The sequence below is a fragment of the Astyanax mexicanus genome, chromosome 14 (assembly GCF_023375975.1).
Source record: "Astyanax mexicanus isolate ESR-SI-001 chromosome 14, AstMex3_surface, whole genome shotgun sequence".
NCBI classification, from domain to species: domain Eukaryota; kingdom Metazoa; phylum Chordata; class Actinopteri; order Characiformes; family Acestrorhamphidae; genus Astyanax; species Astyanax mexicanus.
The window spans coordinates 21,656,413-21,677,059 of record NC_064421.1 but is presented as its reverse complement, the minus strand read 5'-3'; the positions used below and the strand labels follow the sequence as shown (position 1 = coordinate 21,677,059).

Sequence of the window (20,647 nt, the reverse complement as noted above, 5' to 3'; positions counted from 1 at the left end):
AGCAGTCAGCTCACCAGCCGGCACAGCCAACTGGCAATTTTTACAGCGACTGACACACAAACCAGGGCATCTTACAGCAGCTGGCAAACCAGTTGCACATTTTACAGCAACTGACACATCCTACAAGAGCTGGCATACTATCCAGGACACATCCGGTACCCAAATGTCCAAAATGTGGCACACCATCTGTCATATACTGTCTGTTCACCATCCAGTACACTATTTGTTACACATCTGGTATGTTATCCAGAACACATCTGGCACATATTAAAAAACAGCCAGCACCCCATCCTACACATATCTGGGCCCACTATCCTGCACACTATTTGGCACATATCTGGTATGTTGGGGAGCACACAGCCAGTACATATCCAGCACACCATCTGGAACACATCTGACAAACCTTTGGCACACCACCTGGCACACCACCTAGAATACCATCTTAATACAGCCAGCACACTATCCAGCACACCATTTGGCACTTATCAGACATATTATCTAAAACAGATAGCACTTCTTCTGGCACATATCTGGCACACTATTTGACACTCATCCAACACATTATCCTGCACATCTGGTTAGAGTTGCACAAGTCATTGAATGCTCCATGCTTTTTCAGTACCACAAATGTCATAACTAATTCAATTCTGCAGCACTCTGCTTTTAATACAAGTGAATAAGGTGGCAGTTGTAGCCAGTTATATAGGCAGCTCTGTTAAAGAACTCTGACATTCACTTTAACTCATGAAGTTCCTTAGTGACATATACTGAACGTCCTGAGAGCATCAGAGAACAGTGTGTGAATGTGTGATCATTTATTTGATATTGTTTACTGAATGTAATAATGCTGGTTTATTTATAAAATTATCTAAACTTAAGTGTTATTTTGTATTTTACTTACTATGCCTGTTCTAACCATTTTGACAATTCAAACACTTTAATTAAATGTTCAGTTCTCTGTGTACTATCTGTGTACTATCACTAGAAAGGAAAGGAAAACTGTAATTAGAATGAATATAATTGTTGAGAATTTGGTATTTTTATTGCCCAGAACATTGCTCAGATGGGGCTTAGCAAACTATTTTAACAAATTAACTTTTAATTTATAAATTATCTTTGGTTGTTTGCTGTGGTGGGTGCCACCCATGCCTTCATTGTGTGTGAGGAGAGGACTATGGTGTTTGTTTGGAGGGAATTTAATTGACAGGTTTCTCTTCAAAATAGCAGGAGGTGACATCACAACACTTACTGTTATTTAAAGGTCACCTTACGTCGTTTTTTCATTCATTTTAAAATGTCTAGTTGTGGTCTCTAGTATGAATGAATGACATGTGAGCCGTTTTTGTAAAAAAAAAGTGCTCAGGTGTCTCTGTATAGCTCTTTTTTAATGGACTGTTTTAGGGGTGTGTCCAAAATGACCGGATTCCAGCTTTTGTCATGAATTCATACATGCAAACAGCATGCAAATATCTCTCCTCTGATTGGCTAGGAGCACTGCGACGCCCCTCCACCGCTCTGCCGCTCACTGCCTCCCACCTCCTAACTGATGAGCGGTGATGTTGCGTCGCTTCAGCTCCGCCTCTGGGAGTTTCTCGAGCCAAGGTGGGCTGGTCTGTGAGTTTCTGCCTACGTAGGCAGAAAGATAATTCAAAATTCACCCGTTTTTCGGAGGGGGGGAGGGGGGATTTCTTTGCTTAGCTCCTGCAGACAATGGGGGCTGCAAAACAGTTTAATGTGCAGGTGTACACATTCAACTCGGAGAGACCTACTGTATTCCACAAAAAACAAGAAAAATCGGATTTTCGCGGAAGGTGAGCTTTAAGGCCTGTGTAAGCCATGTGGAGACATCTTTTATTTATTTATTTATTTATTTATTTTAGCTAGTTTTAAATAAGGGCTGAACCTAACAAAATGTTACAGTGTAACTTGCTTTCTTATGTAACTTAGCGGTACTTCATAATTTATATAATACTTAATATTTTTGATAATAGAAAATATTGTTTTTTTGCACTTGGAAAACTAGAATTTAATAAAAAACCTCCCTTCTGCACCTGACCAAAAATCATTCTCACGTTTTTTCCCCATGGAGATTAACTTTACCTAAAACAAAAATACTTAAAAACACAACCAGCTATAACCAAACTCATTTGCGCTAAAAAACTTTGAAAAACTGTATGCGTGTTTTTAGTTTCAGGGTGCGCTAATGACGCTGTTTTTAAACATTTAATGCCTCAGACTACACTTTACACGTCTGATTTATCACTCGGTGTGTCTTGCTCGACCAATCATCGCTCACATCGTGAGCTCTTAGCACATCAAGAAGGAGGAGGATCGATGATTCTGTCAATCATAACAGGATGCTAGCGGTTTTGTGCTCCAAAAAGCAAAAGAAGAAAAATAAGAAACCACTGTGGGTTCATTTCTGCCTGCTGACCCAAAAAGAACATCATGGGCTGTCTGTTCTTCAGAGCGAAGTCAGCGAACATGAGGTATGGCATAAATGTAGTAGTAGCTGAGGTGAACCTACTATTTCTCTTTCTCCACTTCTCTCTTTCTGTACTCAGGCGTGGTACTCCCTGGTAGAAAGGTCATTGAGGCAGGGTACTGTTCCCATAGCTCAGCAAACCTCTCCTCAGTACCTCTAGTGCACTGCTGCAGTACCATCCCTCTTTTCTTTTGCCGTGTTTATTTTTGTGCGCCACGGAGCGCGTCGTCTTCTTATTGGTCAGCGCCAAGGAACGCGTCACACTTCGATAAAATCAGGAATCTCTGGAGAGGAGAATATCCACACTAAAATCTCTTTCGAGCATGTGGAAACACCAGAGGGCGCACCCGAGTGAGCCAAAAATTGTTTAATAAACGTTTAAAGCTTTTAAACTCCAGATTTGTGTTCTGGGTGTATATGCTTAAGGAGCTGTCAGCTTACCAACTAATCAGCTTACAGTAGCCTTAATGCTAGCGCCTTTACAGTCAATAATCGATTTACTGTAGAAATATGGAAACATATGGGTCCTTTTTATGTGCTTTTTAAATAAAATAGTTCATTATACTTTCTTAAATTAAAACAATATCCTGGTCAAATGGTTAGTAAGTATTTTTAAATTGTGTTTTCAGTCCTTTAGATCAATTCACCCCATTCATATATAATTCACTCGCGGGCTCTCTCTAGCGGTTCGCAGTGTACTATATCGGGGGAGATAAAGTGGGTAGACTCTCTATAAACAAGCTCTGGTTACTCTGGGCACTTTTATCCCGCAGTGTAATTTAAAACGCTAAGAAAGGAGCCCTCACGTCTGGAACCAGCAACATATACAAACATATAAATTAAAAATGTAAAACGTTTTTTCATGTATAAATTAAAGAATAGAGGAAAATAAATTAAAGCTTCATGCTTTATTACCTGTTAGTACAAAAGAGGTCAGTATAATATTTTGAGTCTTAAACCCACACTATTAAGATAACAAACAGTATATACCTTACATATAGTATTCGTATGTAGTACAACAATTGGCAGCCTCAGTCATACACCGAACCTTTATCGCTCCTGATGGTGTAGCCTCTGTTGTCTGCATTTGGGTCCAGCCGCTTTACCACCCTAAAAACCTGACTGTGTGTTTTTGTGTGACAAAATTACAAGCACGTTGCAAATACTACTAGTTCATCTCAAAAAATAGAATATAATTGAAAAGTTATTTTATTTCTGCAATGCAGTTTAAAATGTGATACTCTTATTATATAGATGTATTACACACAGGGTGAGCTATTTTAAGCGTTTATTTCTTTTATTGTTAATGACTATGGCTAACAGCCAATAAAAACCCAACACACATCTATATAATATATGAATTTCCCTTTTTTAAATGAAATACTGGAATAGTGTAATTTTTATAAGATATACTATTTTTGAGACGAACTTGAGTAATAAGTTTCATCCATTTTTCCAGTTTTAGTTTTTTCATCTCTTTCAGGAAAAATAAAAAAACGAATCTTTTCCTTATTTTCTGATTTTCCCATTTTTGCTTTTTGCAAGTTGGAATATAACATCAGCTATGCGTTACAAGACAAAAATGGACAAATCAAGAGAAGACTAAACTTTTCATTTTTCTTAAAATTCTGTTTGCGAAAGGCTAAAATAAAAAAAACTAAATAATTGACAAATTGAATAAAAAACATTTCATCTTCACTGTACTGAACGGGAAAAAAAATAAGTTTTATACCCAATTTTCTATTTTCGAATTAAGCTTGATACAGTCAGAACATTAAACTGCTAAATGTTACACTGACCTATTAGTATAAGTAATATTTCTGTTCAAAAAGTATTAAAGTAATTGAAAAGAATGTAATGGATACAGTGCCGTTTTACTGTCCAATCTCGTGGCTGAAGCTGAGGGGGCGTGGTCTCTCGCTTTAAGCTCTGTGCAGTTCAAGTGCTCAGCCCCACACTCTGAGCTTTCTGTCCGCGAGCTAACGCTAGGTTATTTAGCATGGCGGATCCGGACACAGAGGAGAGAGTCTTAGCGGAAACAGTGGAAAGGTATGAGCTGTATTATGATATTAAATTACTGCAGACACGGCTTTTACTGTCCATTAGCTCAGTGTAAACTGTCTGTGTTGCACAGACGCCTCGCTGGACTCTTCTTCCTGCTCTGTCTCTGTGCTCCTGGTTTGTCTTGTATGGGAAATTTAACTAAGCTCATATGTTTGTTTATTTGCTTTTCAGTGTAGTGCCAAACGACGAGGGTGCAGCTAAGTTTAAAAAAACTCAGGACATTTTATTTTACAGGTAAGCCTAATAAACAGCAGGGAAAATGTGTAATAAACCATTACTCTTCCATAATGCTCTTTTTATTAGGATTAAAGCTGGTTCACTCCTCAGTTATTGCCTAGCTAACTAATAAAACCATAAACTGCTCAATAAAATGTTCAAAACTGACCCACAGGAGACAGAGAGCCAAGCTCGGGCTGCAGTACTGTGCCTCCCTAGACACTTTAGTGCTGACTGAAAGAGGAGCGAATGTGGAGGTGTATGAAACTCACTCTCAGGTATACATCTAGATCTGACAACTGTTTAATACAGCTTCTCTTAACTTAAACCATAGACTTTTCAACACTGAAACTGATATACATATTTTTAACTAACAGAGAGCCTAAACACCGTAGTATAACTTGAGAAACAAAAGTATAATTGATTTATTACAATTTACCTTTCAACCAACTGTATGCACACAATAAAATTAGAAATTTGTTTTCACATTTTTTGGTTTCACATTTATTTACCTAAGTGGTCCTTACATAGAGTGGTCACAGCTTTAAATCTGCTATTTCAAATGAACAGATTAAATAGAACAATATATCTATTGAGGCTAATGACAATTAATAAAATCGATTGATTTTTTAGCTCATTTTTAAAATAAAACGGCCAGTGTCCAATTTGTCTGTGGGTGGACATTACTCTTAATGTTTGGAATTGAACATTGTGCACCAGAGCATCTCATAGTGTTGGTAATGATGTTTTCTGAAGATCATGTAAACTCTATCAACAGTGGTTGCACTGTAAAATATACACTAACTATATGAGGTGTCTTGGTACTTGTTAATATTTAATGTATGCTTGTATGAAAATAAAATGAACAAACTGTTGGGTTTTTAAATATCGGCTTGATGTGATATTATTGGTCTACATTCAACAGGAGCGTCTTCTTCTCCAACTATGTGCAATAAAAAATGGAACCATCAGAGTAACCATTGATGAGCTGCAGCCTAAAAAAACTCGCTATAAGGTTGCTGATGTGTTGGTCAAGGAACCAGTATATGAACAGTAAGTTCTGAAACTAAATTTGCAGATCTTTTTTGGTGTATTTAGGAGCTGAATATATAATTATGCTACAGGAACTGCTTTGCTCTGTTCTTTGAAGATACTAGTAAAATTCTTTAATAGAGTGTTTTGTTTTTGGCAGGTTGAGGATCGAGTGGAAGAGAACAGAAAGTGTCTCTTTGACATGGGGTGCAGGACAGCATCGATGTGTGGTCTCAGCCTCCCCTTTCTGCCTGGAGGTGCTCTGTGATGAAGAGGTGGTGGTCACACTCAATCCTAAAGGCAGACTCTGCTTTGAGACACTGCAGGATCCTGAGAGGTATCTGGAGACAAGTGTATGATTTTGTGTATAAGCACATTAAATCTGTATACACTTTTCATTTACATGTTTGCAGATTGTAAATTGCTGCTTTGACAAGGTCACATTTCTCATGCTTCTTACCTGTTGCAATATTATGTAGCATTTTTTAAAATTAAAAATGACATGTTACATATTCCATTTAGAGTTACGGATGTAAATAAATATACTATATACAAATATACAATATTTACTTATATACAATAAGGAGAGCTGTGGAGCAAGAAATGGCAATTCTTCACAGTGCTGTAGAAATCACATCGCATGTACACTATTTTACAATTGTTAACCTACATCTTTCCTGGTACTGCATTTTGCCAAAATTGGTTTAGAACAGTAAGAGTGTGACTCATTTCTCTTGGGGTTTATGCAATTCTAAAACACAAAAGAGAAGTTCAGACTGGTGGTGAGAATTCTGCAATCACCATTCTAAAATCCTTTCATTTGTAGGTTTCACATTCCACATTTGTGAAAAGCAATGCTGTTGTGGAAGCTATTATTGAAAACTTACATCAGATGTTAATGTAAGGTGTAAAATGTAAGGTGTGATTTTCTAAATAGAAAATCAAAAATAAGGAATATCTTAATGTGTTTTACCTGAACATTTTTTATATCTATGTAAACGTATTAAATTGTATTTATTTTCTTTTAAAAATCATTTACAACAATGTGAAAGTTTCCATTGTCTATACTAATACTTTCATTTCTTCAGGCCGTCCTCAAGTTCACAACAGGCAAGTTCATACAAGCAACTCTCACTTACTGTAACACTACACATAAGTGACGCATATACCACCTGCCTACTATTTTTTTATTTTTTTTTTATTTTCCTTATACTGTTCAAGTTTCCACTGTTCCCACATCATCAATGTTATTTGCTATATCTGGCAGTGTTGTTATGGCTGATCAGTGTATGTAATACTGCATCCTTATTATGTTAAAAAATATCCTTATCTCTTTCAGGTGGCCTTAATCTTTCGTTTTAATTTTTAATTTCACAGGATGATGAAGATCCTTTAGGGCTGTGGAAAGAGACCTTTCGACAGTTTACGGACATCAAGGCAAATGGTGAGTATATCTAGACTGTTGAGTAGGTTAGTATTTCATCCAAATTCAGTTGGAATCTTCTGTGTAATACTGACATCATTTATACTACAGGTCCCAGTTCAGTGGGTGTAGACTTTAGCCTTCATGGCTTCGTTAATGCTTATGGTCTTCCTGAACATGCTGATGCACTCCAGTTGAAGGACACGAGGTAAAGTTGTGAGCTATAATTGGAAAATTGTGTATGAATGACATACAATAACCTAGTGAGATTAAATATCATCTTACATCACCTGTTTCTTTTTTTGTTTCTTATGAAATGTAAACAGTGATGGCGAGCCATATCGATTATACAACCTGGATGTATTTGGGTATAAGATAGGCAGCAGGATGGGGCTTTATGGCTCTGTTCCTCTGCTTTTAGCCCATAAGGCAGAGAGGACTCTGGGCATGTTCTGGCTGAATGCCTCTGAGACTCTGGTAGATCTCCAGTACTCAAAGCAGGAAGAGGTATTGTTCCCTTTACATGTACTCTAATGACACTTTTGGTCAGTAGCTTCGAAAAGGCAGAACCCATTCGTATTCTATAGTGTATTCTACAGGTGCTGGTCAACGAATTAGAATAATTTGAAATAGTGCAATCATGAAATTCTTTGAATGCATTTTTTGTGCAGAAAGCAAATCAGGTGTTCACCGCACCTGTCCTACTCGTTAGACTAATCACAGAACTCGTTACCTGGAAAAAAATTTGCTCAGCTGAGCTTTCCAAAAGGCCCATTTAGGCCATTTAACTGTGACACTGTTGTTTTATTGAATTAGAATAATGGAGAAACCGTTTCATTGAATTAGAATAATTTTTATTATAATTACAATCATCACTTTCTCAGTATTTTGTGGCTGCCCCCTTGGCTTGTATGACTGCCTGAAGTCTCCGCGGCATCGATTTGACCAGCTTGTCGCAAGTTTCCGCACTCACAGCTTCCCAGGCAGTGGCGATGTTCTGCTTCAGTTGGTCCAGCGTAGTAGGCTTTCTGTCGCGAATGTTCCGCTTGACGATGGACCAAAGGTTTTCAATGACATTGAGGTCAGGCGAGTTGGCCGGCCATGCCAAAACTTCAAGCTGTTTTTTAGTGAACCAATCTTTGGTCGACTTTGCCGCATGAGCCGGTGCAAGATCCTGTTGAAATATGAAGTCTTCTTCGCCGAACTGTTCCTCAACAGTCGGAATCAGGAACGTTTCCAGAACATCTTGATATACGGCAGCATTGACAGTCTTCTTGAGGAAGCAGAGTTTCCCTACACCTCGAGCGGACATGCATCCCCAGACCATAACGCTCTAGGGAAACTTGACGGATCTTTTCACGCACTCGTGGTTGTAGGTTTCGCCACCACGACGCCAGACACGAGGACCTTGGTCACCGAAGGAGATGCAGAAGCGTGATTAGTCACTGAAGACCACTTTCTGCCAGTCTTCAGCAGTCCACTCGCCGTGTTCTTTGGCCCACTTCAGCCGTTTCTCCATTTGTTTCTTGTTCAGCATCGGTTTTACTGCTGGAACGCGAGATTTGAAGCCGAGTTTGCGCAGACGACGGTAAGTGGTTGATCTGGAGACGTCAGCGCCGGTCTGCTTGTTCCACAAGTCGGTGAGCTCGGAAGTGGACTTGAACCGGTTGCTGACTGCGATCTTTCTCAGCTGCTTGTTGTCGCGAGCAGAAGTTTTTTGGACGCCGGAACAGTTGGTGCGCTTGCTGCAGTTTTTCTTGAGAGCTTTGCAGACGGAAGACTGGCTGATGCCGAGCTGCTCAGCAATTTTAGTTTGGGTCAAGCCTTGTTGGCGAAGGGCTTGAATTTGAGCCACTATTCCGGTTGAGAGGTCGCGCTGCTTACCCATGATTGATTTTACAACTTAGAAATTCTACTCAACCCTGACTTTATACTGCACAGTGAACACTCTTCACAGAAAACAAAAATTCGAGCATTTATTCTAATTCAATGAAACGGTTCCTCCATTATTCTAATTCAATAAAACAACAGTGTCACAGTTAAATGGCCTAAATGGGCCTTTTGGAAAGCTCAGCTGAGCAAATTTTTTTCCAGGTAACGAGTTCTGTGATTAGTCTAACGAGTAGGACAGGTGCGGTGAACACCTGATTTGCTTTCTGCACAAAAAATGCATTCAAAGAATTTCATGATTGCACTATTTCAAATTATTCTAATTCGTTGACCAGCACCTGTATAGTGTGCTATCTGTGCTTTATGTGAAATTTAATTAGTCAGTTGTAATATGATGAAATCTGTTAAAAACAGCTTTTCCACCCTAAAAACTGTATGCAGTGTCCCATTAAATCCCAAACCAGAGGAAGTACTTCTAAAGGATGGCATATGTACATTAGCATAAACCATAAATATTTTTATAGATGATTTCTTAATAACCTATGAATAAATAGCATATACAACTCTGGAAAAAATAAGAGACCATGTAATGATGTTTTTCTTGATTTTATCATATTGAGAACCTCTGGAATATAATGATGAGGAAGATGAACAATCCCAGCCATCAAACCTAGATGAACTGCTTGAATTTTTGGACTGGCATAAAATTATCCAAAAGCAGTGTGTAAGACTGGTGGAGGAGAACATGCCAAAATGCATGAAAAACCAGGGTTATTCCACCAAATATAGATTTTCTAACTATTAAAATTTTATTACTATGATCTTGTTTTATGTGCATTATCTGAGGTATGAAAGCTCTGCATCTTTTTTTGTTATTTCAGCCATTTATGCCATTTCAGCCATTTATGTAAATAAATGCTCTAAATTACAATATTTTTATTGGGAATTTGTGAGAAATGTTGTCCGTAGTTTTATAGAATAACAACAATGTTCATTTTACTCAAACATATACCTATAAATAACAAAATCAGAGAAACTGATTCAGAAACTGAAGTGGTCTCTTAATTTTTTCCAGAGCTGTATATGCCATTTCATGCATTTTAAAAATGTAAGTTATGAAAAACAAACAGTGCTATGAATATAAGTTGCCTTTTTTGTATTAGACATGTTTTTTGTATTTTTCCTTTTTCTTTTCTTTTTTCTTTTTTGTTTTAGACTGGAGATACTGGTTCTCCAGTGAATAAGACAAAGGTTAGTCCTCAAACTGATGTGAGCTGGGTGTCAGAGAGTGGACAAATTGATTGTTTTGTTCTTCTGGGGCCCTCACCAGCAGATGTGTTCTCTCAGTATGCTCAACTTACAGGTATCTGTTACACGATTTTAGCAAAGAAAAAACAACAACAATGGTATACATTTTTTTTAATACTTAGGAAGTCAGTTCTCAGAAATGTGGGTTTATTTTATTTTGTTCTTTCTGTTTCGGTAGGATACCAAGCTCTACCCCCTCTCTTCTCTCTGGGTTATCATCAGTGTCGTTGGAACTATCAAGATGAGAACGACGTGAAGGCTGTGGATGATGGCTTTGACCGCTATGACATTCCTTATGATGTGATCTGGCTGGATATCGAACACACTGAGGGAAAGCGCTATTTCACTTGGGACTCCAAGCTCTTCCCTAATCCAGTGGACATGCAGCTCCGTCTGCAGAAAAAGAAAAGGAAGGTGTGTGGTCAGACTGTGTATTTACCAGTTATTTACTCTCTTTATTCAGTTACTTTAAGTTGCGCACACTGGTGACACAAATGTGTCAGGATCAGCTTGTCTAATCCCTTAAAATAATGTAAATATACCCTGTCCATGCCACAAGTGGCTCTGAAGGTGAAAAAAGAAATAATATAGAACAGCAGATTTTTTAATACATATTATGGTGGTGTATGTATTGTTTCTGATTAATTGTGTTCTGTGTTTTAGTTGGTGGTTATCAGTGATCCCCATATTAAAGCTGACCCTGACTGGCCTTTTTTCTGTGCGGCCAGAGATGGTGGTCATTTTGTGAAGGACCGAAACGGTGATGATTATCATGGAAGATGCTGGCCAGGTAAAATACCTTTTTTAGGGCATTTTTCACATTTAAAAGTCTGGACCAAAGTTTAAACGAATGTTCAGTTTTGCTTTTGTGCTAAAGAACTATGTGGGCTGAGTCTACCTGTACTTTACTTGACCCTGATTTTTATTATTATTATTACTATTATTATTATTATTATTATTATTATTAAAATAATTCTAAATAATTTAGCTGTGCAGAGTGAAGTAAGTCGTATGTATGTTTCCTGCTGTTGTGTATCAATAGATGATTCCTGTTACTTGGACTTAAGTAGTTCAAGGACAAGGTCCTGGTATGCCAACCAGTTTTCATTTGACAAATATGAAGTAAGTGTAAAAGTAATGATTCTGTTTTTTGTCATCTGTTATCTTCCTCCTTCTTCTTTTTTATTTACTTATAATCATTATATTTGTGACTTCTATCTAATGCTATTGTGCATTAGGGATCTACAGAGTCCTTGTTTGTGTGGAATGACATGAATGAACCCTCAGTCTTCAATGGGCCGGAGCTGACAATGCAGAAAGATGCTGTACATTGTGGAGGCTGGGAGCACAGGGAAATGCACAACTTGTATGGCTTTTTCCAGGTTAGTACAATCATCATAATTTTTTTTTCCCTCCAGTTTTGAGCATCAAAGAAATCACATTTAAACCAGCAATGTTGTGTTCACAGCACCTGGCAACTTTTGAGGGCTTGATAAATCGCTCTGGTGGTCTGGAGAGACCATTTGTTCTTTCACGCTCCTTCTTTGCTGGGTCACAAAGAGTGGGTAAGCCAAAGTCTATGTGAAATGCTAAGACTGCACATTACTTCTTTTCTTGTTTTTTTTTTTTATGAGTATGCACTGAGGACTTTATTGGTTACTTCTGTACACTGTAGTTCATACAGTTCTCCAGTCAGGCAGTCACATGGCAACAGAGCAGTGGTAACCAGGGAATGGTCACATCCACCATTAAAAACAGTGAATTTGAGTCTGTTCTTATATTTCTATAGTATTTTTAGAATTGCGAATCTGCTGGTATTTTCAGCACAGCAGTGTCTGGAGTAGTGCTGCACAATATATTGCTTTACCATTGTCATTTTCAGCATGAAGTTGCAATAGCCACATTGTAGAACATGCAGTGTTACAGATTATAAACAATTGCAACTAATTAAACCATTCAAATCATGCTGCTGTAACATACAAAGGACAGTTACACTATTTTTTTTATATGTTTTTTATATTGTGTATCTTTTATATGTGGTCCTAATAACATGCTTGGAGAGTGTAGTATAATACAATGTGTGCAATCTGTGCAGCTCACACAGGTGTGGTATGTCACAGGTGCGATATGGACAGGAGACAATCTTGCTACCTGGGAGTATCTGAAGATCTCCATCCCGATGCTGTTGTCCTTGAGTATCACTGGACTACACTTTTGTGGCGGTAAGTTGAACAGTAATAACTATAAATAACTATTTCTAAATATTTAATTTTGCAAAGATATTTGCAAAATATTAAAAAGATAAAACCTTATGGGTAAAAAGCTACACGCCTGAACAAATGTGGTTTTAATTGTCATTTCTGAATTGTGACTTCCATAAGAAAAGACTAAATCATTCTGATTTTTACTCAGATCTAGACATGATAAAAAAAACATACATGATAGTGACTTGTATCTGTCTGTATTGAACATTATTTTGTCTCTGGTTTATTCTAATCTAGTTATATGGTCAAGACCTTCCTAGAGGAAGGCCAATAACAGTTTAAATGTCATCAAGATATTTTAGCCAGTTTGAGAATTCTGAATTTGTTTACCTGGTGAACACAGTCTGCTGGATTGGCATTAAACAGCCAAAACATATTAGAATTGTCTAATTTGAAAGTCTTTGGGTCTGTGTATCGTTAAGCAGTTTAATTTTCTGACCATATCATACTAAATTCGAAAATAGAAAATAGGATGTAAAGCATTCTTCCATTCAGTATTATAAAGAAGGAATGTGTTTTTATCCAGTTTTTTCAATTATCTAGTTTTTTGTTTCAGCCTTTCACAAACAGAATTTTAAGAAAAATGAAAAGTTGAATCTTCTCTTGATTTTTAGATTGATCCAAGTTTGTGTCTTGTAACACAAATCTAATGATATAATCCACATTTAGAAAGTAAATAAAAATAAAAAATGAAAATAAAAATAAAACAATTAAATTCCGAATGTGGGGGGCAGAGATGAAAAATACTTAAATTGGTAAAATGGATGAAAACTTATTTCTTGTACACTGCACTACATAAAAAAATGAAATAATTAATTTTTACATCAAATGTTTTATTTTTGCATTTAGCCTAAAATGGACAGAAAATTAATAATAATTAATTAATAATCGTTTCACTGACCCTTTTTTATTGTATAATTTTTCTTCTTCTTTTTGTTATTAATATTAAAATACCATGAACTGGCTGGTAATGTTTATGAAACTAATATATGAAAGTTATTGAGAGACAAGGGAGGAACTGGATTGTGGCCCATATTTGTGCTCTTATGATTGTGGAATGCATGATACATGATTGATTGTTTTGTCTCAACTTGTTAAATTTAATAGTGTCTGTGTGTTTGTAGCTGATGTAGGGGGCTTCATGCTGGATCCTAGCCCTGAGCTGCTTGTGCGCTGGTACCAGGCGGGGGCTCTGCAGCCCTTTTTTAGAGGCCACTCCGCTAGATATACAAAGAGACGCGAGCCCTGGCTTTTTGAGGACGAGGTCACTTTAGCAGTGCGATCAGCAATCCAGGAGAGATACTTTCTGCTGCCCTACTGGTACACTCTCTTTCACCAAGCCCACACCTCTGCCTTGCCACCTATGAGGTACTGAAAACTACATCCTTCAAGCTAAACTGATTTTGGGAATGGATTAAACTCATGTCTGCACACTGACTTTCACAAACCAATGAAATTAATTAAAATTCCTCTTTTTTATTTCAGACCTTTATGGGTGGAGTTCCCAAAGGAGACAGAAACCTTTACTATGGATAATCAGTACATGATTGGTAAATAATAGTAACAAAGCTTGCTGTTGCTGTGTTGTAGTGAATTTACTGTGTATTTTATTAGTTATTAATATAATAATGATAAATCTAATTTTACTGTTTACAATTTTAGGCAGTGCTCTTTTGGCCTGTCCTGTGACTGACCCAGGAGTCTCAGAGGTCAAGATTCTACTGCCAGGATCAACTGAGGTCAGATTCAAGCTCAACTCCCTATTAGACGTGTGCCATATCCTACACAATAATTATACGCAATAATATTATCATAATTTCTTAAATAAGAAAATACCATATGATATTCATGGTTTTCTGTCTTAAAATGAGTCTATTTTGTATTAGTTTTGCTGTGAAATGTGATGTTTTAAATGATTTTTATTGTATAATTGTTTAGATTTGTAGTTTATATTTGTAGTTTATACAGCTCTGTAAAAAAAATAAGAGACCACTTAAAATGATGAGTTTTTCGATTTTACTAAATTGAAAATATCTAGAATATAATCAAGAGGAAGATGGATGATCACAAGCCATCAAACCAAGCTGAACTGCTTGAATGTTTGCACCATGGGTGGCAAAAAGTTATCCAAAAGCAGTGTGTAAGACTGGTGGAGGAGAACCAAGATGCCAAGATGCATGAAAACTATGGTTAAAAACCAGGTTTATTTCACCAGATATTGTTTTTTGCACTTATAAAACTAAAAAAAAGCTATGCATTTTTGTTATTTCAGCATTTTTTTTTGCAAATAAATGCTGTAAATGACAACATTTTTATTTGGAATTTAGGAGAAATGTTGTCCGTAGTTTATAGAATAAAACAACAATGTTCATTTTACTCAAACATATACCTATAAATAGCAAAATCAGAGAAACTGATTCAGAACCTAAAGTGGTCTCTTAATTTTTTCCAGAGCTTTATATGCATGCAGTAAATATTCTAAAAAAAAAAATTTTTACATAGCATTATTTATTTGTACATTATAATTGTATATACAAAATCAGAATCTTGGTAAGTTAGTGTTTTAACAAAGTACTTTTTCTATGCATTTTGTTGCAGTAATATATATTTTTGAAATGAATCAAATATTTTCCAGTGTTTTGTCATATTGCCAAGAATATTGTTGAAAAAAACGTTGAATGAACATGTGGAATGCATTATACATTCTGTGTATTTAAAGAGAGACGTATGTTCTCTGTCCTCCAGTTGTGGTATGATGTGAGCAGTGGGGAGCAGCACAGAGGAGGTGGGACTTTGACTCTTCCTGTGACTTTGGAGACAGTGAGTAATTGTTCCTTTGTGGCCATACATTAACTAAACCATGCAGTAAACTCCTCTCAACAGATGTCTGATGTTAATCAGTGCCTCTTTTCCAACCTGACATGGCCTATATAATTAGCAGGTGTTGACTTTGCCCTACCTGAGCATTTGTATTGTGTCCTCTTATTATATTAGGTGCCTGTGTTCCAGCGTGGAGGAACAGTGATCCCCAGGAGAACGGACTGTGGCTCCTGCACTGCTGATCTCCAGCAGCAGCCCTTCTCTCTAACTGTAGCCCTGGACTCAAAGGTGAATTTCTGACCAGATCATATCATATAATAAACAAACATACAATAAATACACAATATTGTGGGTTTAGTGTGATATAAAACAATTGTAATCATTTCTTTTCTTTTTTTTTTTTAATATACATGGTAAAGGGAAAATGGTCTCCTGTTGCATGTTATACATACAGATTAAGCCGGTTTACACAGAACAGTAAACAGTAGTAGTTCTGGAGATAAATACAGTACCAGTCAAAAGATTGATTTATTTATTCAATGTTTTTTTTTATTTCTTTATTTAATTTCTTTTCTACATTGTAAATTAATATTAAAGACATGACAACATTGAGGAACACATATGGAATTACATAAAGTAAAAACTGAGATGTGTGATTTTGGATGACCTCCACCACAGCATGACAGAAAAGCAACTAAGAAAAGTAACGATTGTTTAGCACCTCCAGGAGAAATCTATTCCAGGTGACTCTGTCATTAAAGCTAAATGTGGCTGCTTCTAAAAAGAATCTGAAGTATAAAACATATTCTGGTTAGTTTAATAATGATTTTGTTTACAAAATAATTCCACATGTATTCCTGTATGATGTTAGTGTCTTCAGAATTAAATCTAAGATGTAAAAAAATCATAAAAAGAAAGAAAACGGGCGCTGAGTGTTCCAGTGGTCTAAAGCGCTGCCACTATGAGCGGGAGGCCGCAGGTTGAACCCCCGCTCATGCAGCTTTGCCATCAAGCTGCCGGTGCTCAGAGGGAGCATAATTGACCCTGCTCCCTCCAGGTGGGTACAGCAGCTCCACATCACTCCTAGGGTGATGTCCGCAGCACAGGGCGTCTGTGAGCTTATGCACCAGAACTGAGCCGCTGTGCTTTCCTCCAAGCGCGCTGGCTGCTCGGTAATGCTGCATCAGCAGCAGCTCGAACAGAAGCGGTGGCTGACTTCACATGTATTGGAGGAAGCATGTGTTAGTCTTCACCCTCCTGGTGTGTTGGGGCATTACTTGTGATAGGGGGAGTCCTAATGAGTGGGTTGGGTAATTGGCCGTGTAAATTGGGGAGAAAAAAAATAAAGAAAGAAAGAAAACATATCGAATCCAATCTTTTTACTGGTACTGTATATAAATGCACAAAGTTAACATCAATGTAATAATAGATTAAAAAGACACTTTCAGATTGTCCACTACCAAGTCAGAAAACCCCAAATAGTAGTTTTGTTCAGTCTTTTTTACTTGAACCTCATGTGAGTCTTTGTTTTGCAGGGTAATGCTGAAGGTGTGCTGTATCTGGATGATGGACACTCCTTCAGCTACAGAGATAAAAAGCAGTTCTGTTTGCGCAATTTCACTATGCACTCTGGCAAAATTACTAGCAGGTAAAGTTGCACTCACTCACTTACACACGCTCAAACACTCTCTCTGTCTCTGTCTGTCTGTTGTGGTCCTTTCCACCACTAGTGCTGAACTCTCAAAAATTTCTGAATTAAATAATAACGTAGACCACTGACTCTGAATAGTTATCGTCACCAGAGCAGATGTTGTTGCAATGTTTAAGAATGTTTGTTTCGTTATTGGAACACGGTAGAAAAAACACACTTATATTGTAAAATAAAGCATTTAATAAAAAAATTTATAAAACATGTTAATACCAATTTGATAGTTAATGGTTTTGCACGTGATTTGCAGTGTACTGTATGTGAATATCTATTTCTGTAGACATTTAGCAGAATTTCACTAATGATATATTTGTATTCTCAGCTGTGGAGACAAGGAAGGCCTGTTAATTCCAAATGGGAAGCTGGAGTCTGTGTTTATTTTGGGTCAGAAAAATTTTACAGGGCAACCTACTGTAAAATCAGGTAAGACATGGCCTTATATAATTATTATTATTATTATTATTATTATTATTATTTATTATTATTATTATTACTATTATTATTATTATATAGTGTGATATTATATAATAATTTATAATATTAAGTTCAGTCAATTTTGTTCTTGTGTACAATGTTCTGTTTTTCATATTTACGTTAAATTAGAGAAAATAAATTGGAAGTATTAAAGGAAGAATTAAAGCTGATGTAATTCTACACCTTTCACTGTACATTTCTGTACTAATTCAGTTCCCCTCTCATTCTGCAGCTGCAGGTAACTCTAACGTCACATTTCAGTTTGAAGAAGAAGAAGCTATGCTGACACTGACTGATTTGGACCTGGATATACACACAGACTGGGAAATCAGAATATAACTGCTACCCTGTAATAGGTAACAAAGCAGGAAAATGGTGCCCATTTTTAACCTTTTAACAAGCACCGTCCCCCCTAAGGGATTTACCAAGGCTGGTCCCTGGTTGATCTCTCACTGGTGAAACTGTAATGTTTGGAGTAGATTATTTAGCTTTGAATGTGATTCAACAATCAGATTTAATTACACTAGTTCATATACTCCATTTCCCCAGCACACAGCAGGCACCCAAAACACTGATTAAGCCTGGCAGCCCCTGTGATATCAATATAAATTTACCAGTCATACCAGCCACACACTCAGTATTTTTTTTTTTTTTTGCTAAAACAGCACAAAGACATTTACTTTGCTGGTCATGAACTAAGATGTCAGTGGTTGATTATTGTTTTGTAGCTAAAGCTGTAATAAAATTAACATCCAGGCAGATATAAAATCTTTAGTTGGTTTGTTTGAAAGAAATTGACTGTAAATATGTTATCTGCCATTCAGTCAACCCACGTTCTTCACTACCTTAAAATAAATTAATAAATAAAACATCAAAAATGCCTGATGTATAAATAACACAATTTTAACTTGCACTCTATGTTATATTTTTTCTCTTGTTTCAAATCTAACAATCAAACCTTTAAAAAATAATCAATTTTTTACAAGAAAACTTGTACAAGAAATAATGGTTGTAATCAACAACAGTTTTGTTACATAAGCACATTGAGAGCTGGTCCTAGAACCAAAGGGTGTTTTTGTCACTGACCACTAGGTAAAAAAAAAGACAGTCTTTGTTAAAGTCTTTGTTACCAAGAACCCCCAAAATGCTGCCCACATGTTTTTTTTAGCTGCTGACATGAATTTACATTTTCTTTAATGTTTACAATTTCAGAATTTAAGAATAATAATATGTATTGCCACTGTATTCTTAAAATTACACTTAGTGTTGGATCTGAAATATGAGTATTTGCCTACATGATACTATGTCCTGCAGTAATTCAATAATGCAATAATTACAAAAGCATTTCATTTTCAACTTCCGGTTGGTGTGATAATTTGATATTGACTTAATGTAATCTTGATTTTATAATAATGGATGTATATATTACAATTACATTATAATAAAAAAAACAGTGGTTTTGTTTAGTTTTTTTTATATTATTTTTACAAACTGAAAACTGTGCTTGATACATGAAAAAGGAAGTAGTCAGGTTTCAGTTCTGTGTTTTCCTGGTGTCATTATAATACAAGAACTGAGAAAGAGTTAAAACTCAAATAGTCAAATGTGACATTATTAAAACATTTATATACAGATTTAAAAAAATATACGTCATGTTGGTATAATCCTACAGAGCACCATTGTCCCACCATGACCCACGACATCAACAAAGGTTAGAAAGGCTAAATAAAATTTGAGATAAATTAGGTATTTAACAGATGAGGGCGAGCAGGCATTTGATGCTTCCACAAAAATGGTTACAGACTGCTTATTATTTATTTAAATTTTTTGAACATATTTTAGTAGTATTGGTCATGTTTACTTTATTGAGGCTTTAATATATTAACAGCCAGAGTTCCCTAAAACAGATCAAAACATCAAAACCAATCATGTCGGATAAGCAGGACCAGAACCCAAGAACTGAAATTATGTAATGAACATAATAAAATACTGCCTGACACATAAATCTGTTTGAATAACATAAAAAATTAGCAATGCTATCTCACACTACACTACACACTATGTTAACATGCATTTGCACTAATGTTACCTCAAGCTAATGTACAGAGACAGTGATACGAGTGTAAGTGATACCAGCATAGTAGTTTTCACACGTTTCATCAGTGCAAACACCATGCAGTTTATTGCAGCTTAATTTTAGAATACTTGCTGGATTGTGTGGATAGTTGGGTGGGTAGTTTAGCACATAGTTGAGATTTAGAGACCTTGTATAAATAAGTATAGATACTGCACCATATAAATAACAATGTTTAACAAGATATTAAATACATTATTATTAATTACTTAAATCCTGCTCTATATACTTTTTCTGGCTTTTAAGTTTGAAATACAAAAGGGTCAAATAGTATTGTGTTCCATTTGTTCTAATTTGTTTAATTTATTGCTCACAGCAGATTTTTCTAATGTCAAATATAATAAAAAACAGTCATGTATACATTGTGATTTCATTTTCTATTTTTAAATAATAGATAATTGATAAAAAATTATAGGTTAAGGTTTTATTGCAATGAATTGATTGCCCAGGCTGTAAAGGGTTAAATGAGCTGTTATGATCTTAATATATATAAAACCACAGCTGAACACCCGAAAATAGGCCTGCCTATTTTAATAGAGTCCGAAGACCATGAGTTTATGCTCTTGATCTGTTGATGCTTTCTCTTCTGTGAATCTTGGGATGGGTCTGGTGGAGGTGGCGTGGTGCGAGCCGCGGTGGACGGGCAGCGCTGCGGCCTCACCCTGCTGTGGTAATGCTGAGACTGCTCGATGCTGAGCTCCATTGAGAACAGGTTTAGAGGGCTTGAATGCCTTCTGCTGAGGCAGGCCATCCCACTGGCCACTCTCTGCAGCTTCGCCCTCCCTTTGTATCTCAACAATAATGGCACGAGAGCATGGCACTCATTGTT

The 20,647-nt window shown here is 36.5% G+C and overlaps 2 protein-coding genes across 3 annotated transcripts in view; one reads left to right on the top strand and one right to left on the bottom strand.

Moving 5' to 3' along the window:
• aldh6a1 (aldehyde dehydrogenase 6 family, member A1) overlaps nucleotides 1-13,705 on the bottom strand; it is an 89,891-nt gene extending 76,186 nt beyond the window's left edge. The window contains exon 1 of the mRNA XM_049464025.1: nucleotides 13,702-13,705. The gene's annotated coding sequence lies outside the window, so the exon portion shown is untranslated. The remainder of the gene's footprint in view (nucleotides 1-13,701) is intronic.
• On the top strand, nucleotides 2,381-19,150 carry ganc (glucosidase, alpha; neutral C). 2 transcript variants are annotated; one of them, XM_049464019.1, is made up of 24 exons: nucleotides 2,381-2,489; nucleotides 4,721-4,783; nucleotides 4,941-5,043; nucleotides 5,691-5,818; nucleotides 5,958-6,134; nucleotides 6,886-6,907; nucleotides 7,175-7,241; nucleotides 7,332-7,428; nucleotides 7,547-7,727; nucleotides 10,326-10,473; nucleotides 10,597-10,832; nucleotides 11,082-11,208; nucleotides 11,461-11,540; nucleotides 11,657-11,800; nucleotides 11,887-11,983; nucleotides 12,539-12,640; nucleotides 13,807-14,050; nucleotides 14,168-14,232; nucleotides 14,345-14,421; nucleotides 15,428-15,502; nucleotides 15,677-15,790; nucleotides 17,038-17,150; nucleotides 17,533-17,633; nucleotides 17,917-19,150. In XM_049464019.1, the coding sequence occupies exons 1-24, from the start codon at nucleotides 2,449-2,451 to the stop codon at nucleotides 18,021-18,023; spliced, it is 2,709 nt and encodes a 902-aa protein (XP_049319976.1). In that variant the 5' UTR covers nucleotides 2,381-2,448; the 3' UTR covers nucleotides 18,024-19,150. The 2 variants fall into 2 exon arrangements, with proteins under 2 accessions (XP_049319976.1, XP_049319975.1); XM_049464018.1 differs by lacking the exon at nucleotides 2,381-2,489 and adding an exon at nucleotides 4,363-4,534.
• Nucleotides 19,151-20,647: the final 1,497 nt, after the last annotated feature.

What these genes read in the sequence shown, in the direction of transcription:
- ganc (XM_049464018.1), top strand. Translation starts at nt 4,485, where the DNA reads ATGGCGGATCCGGACACAGAGGAGAGAGTCTTAGCGGAAACAGTGGAA. An exon ending in TCATGGAAGATGCTGGCCAG is followed by an intron (nt 11,209 to 11,460) that starts GTAAAATACCTT and finishes GTGTATCAATAG; the next exon opens with ATGATTCCTGTTACTTGGAC. An exon ending in TCTGCCTTGCCACCTATGAG is followed by an intron (nt 14,051 to 14,167) that starts GTACTGAAAACT and finishes TTTTTATTTCAG; the next exon opens with ACCTTTATGGGTGGAGTTCC.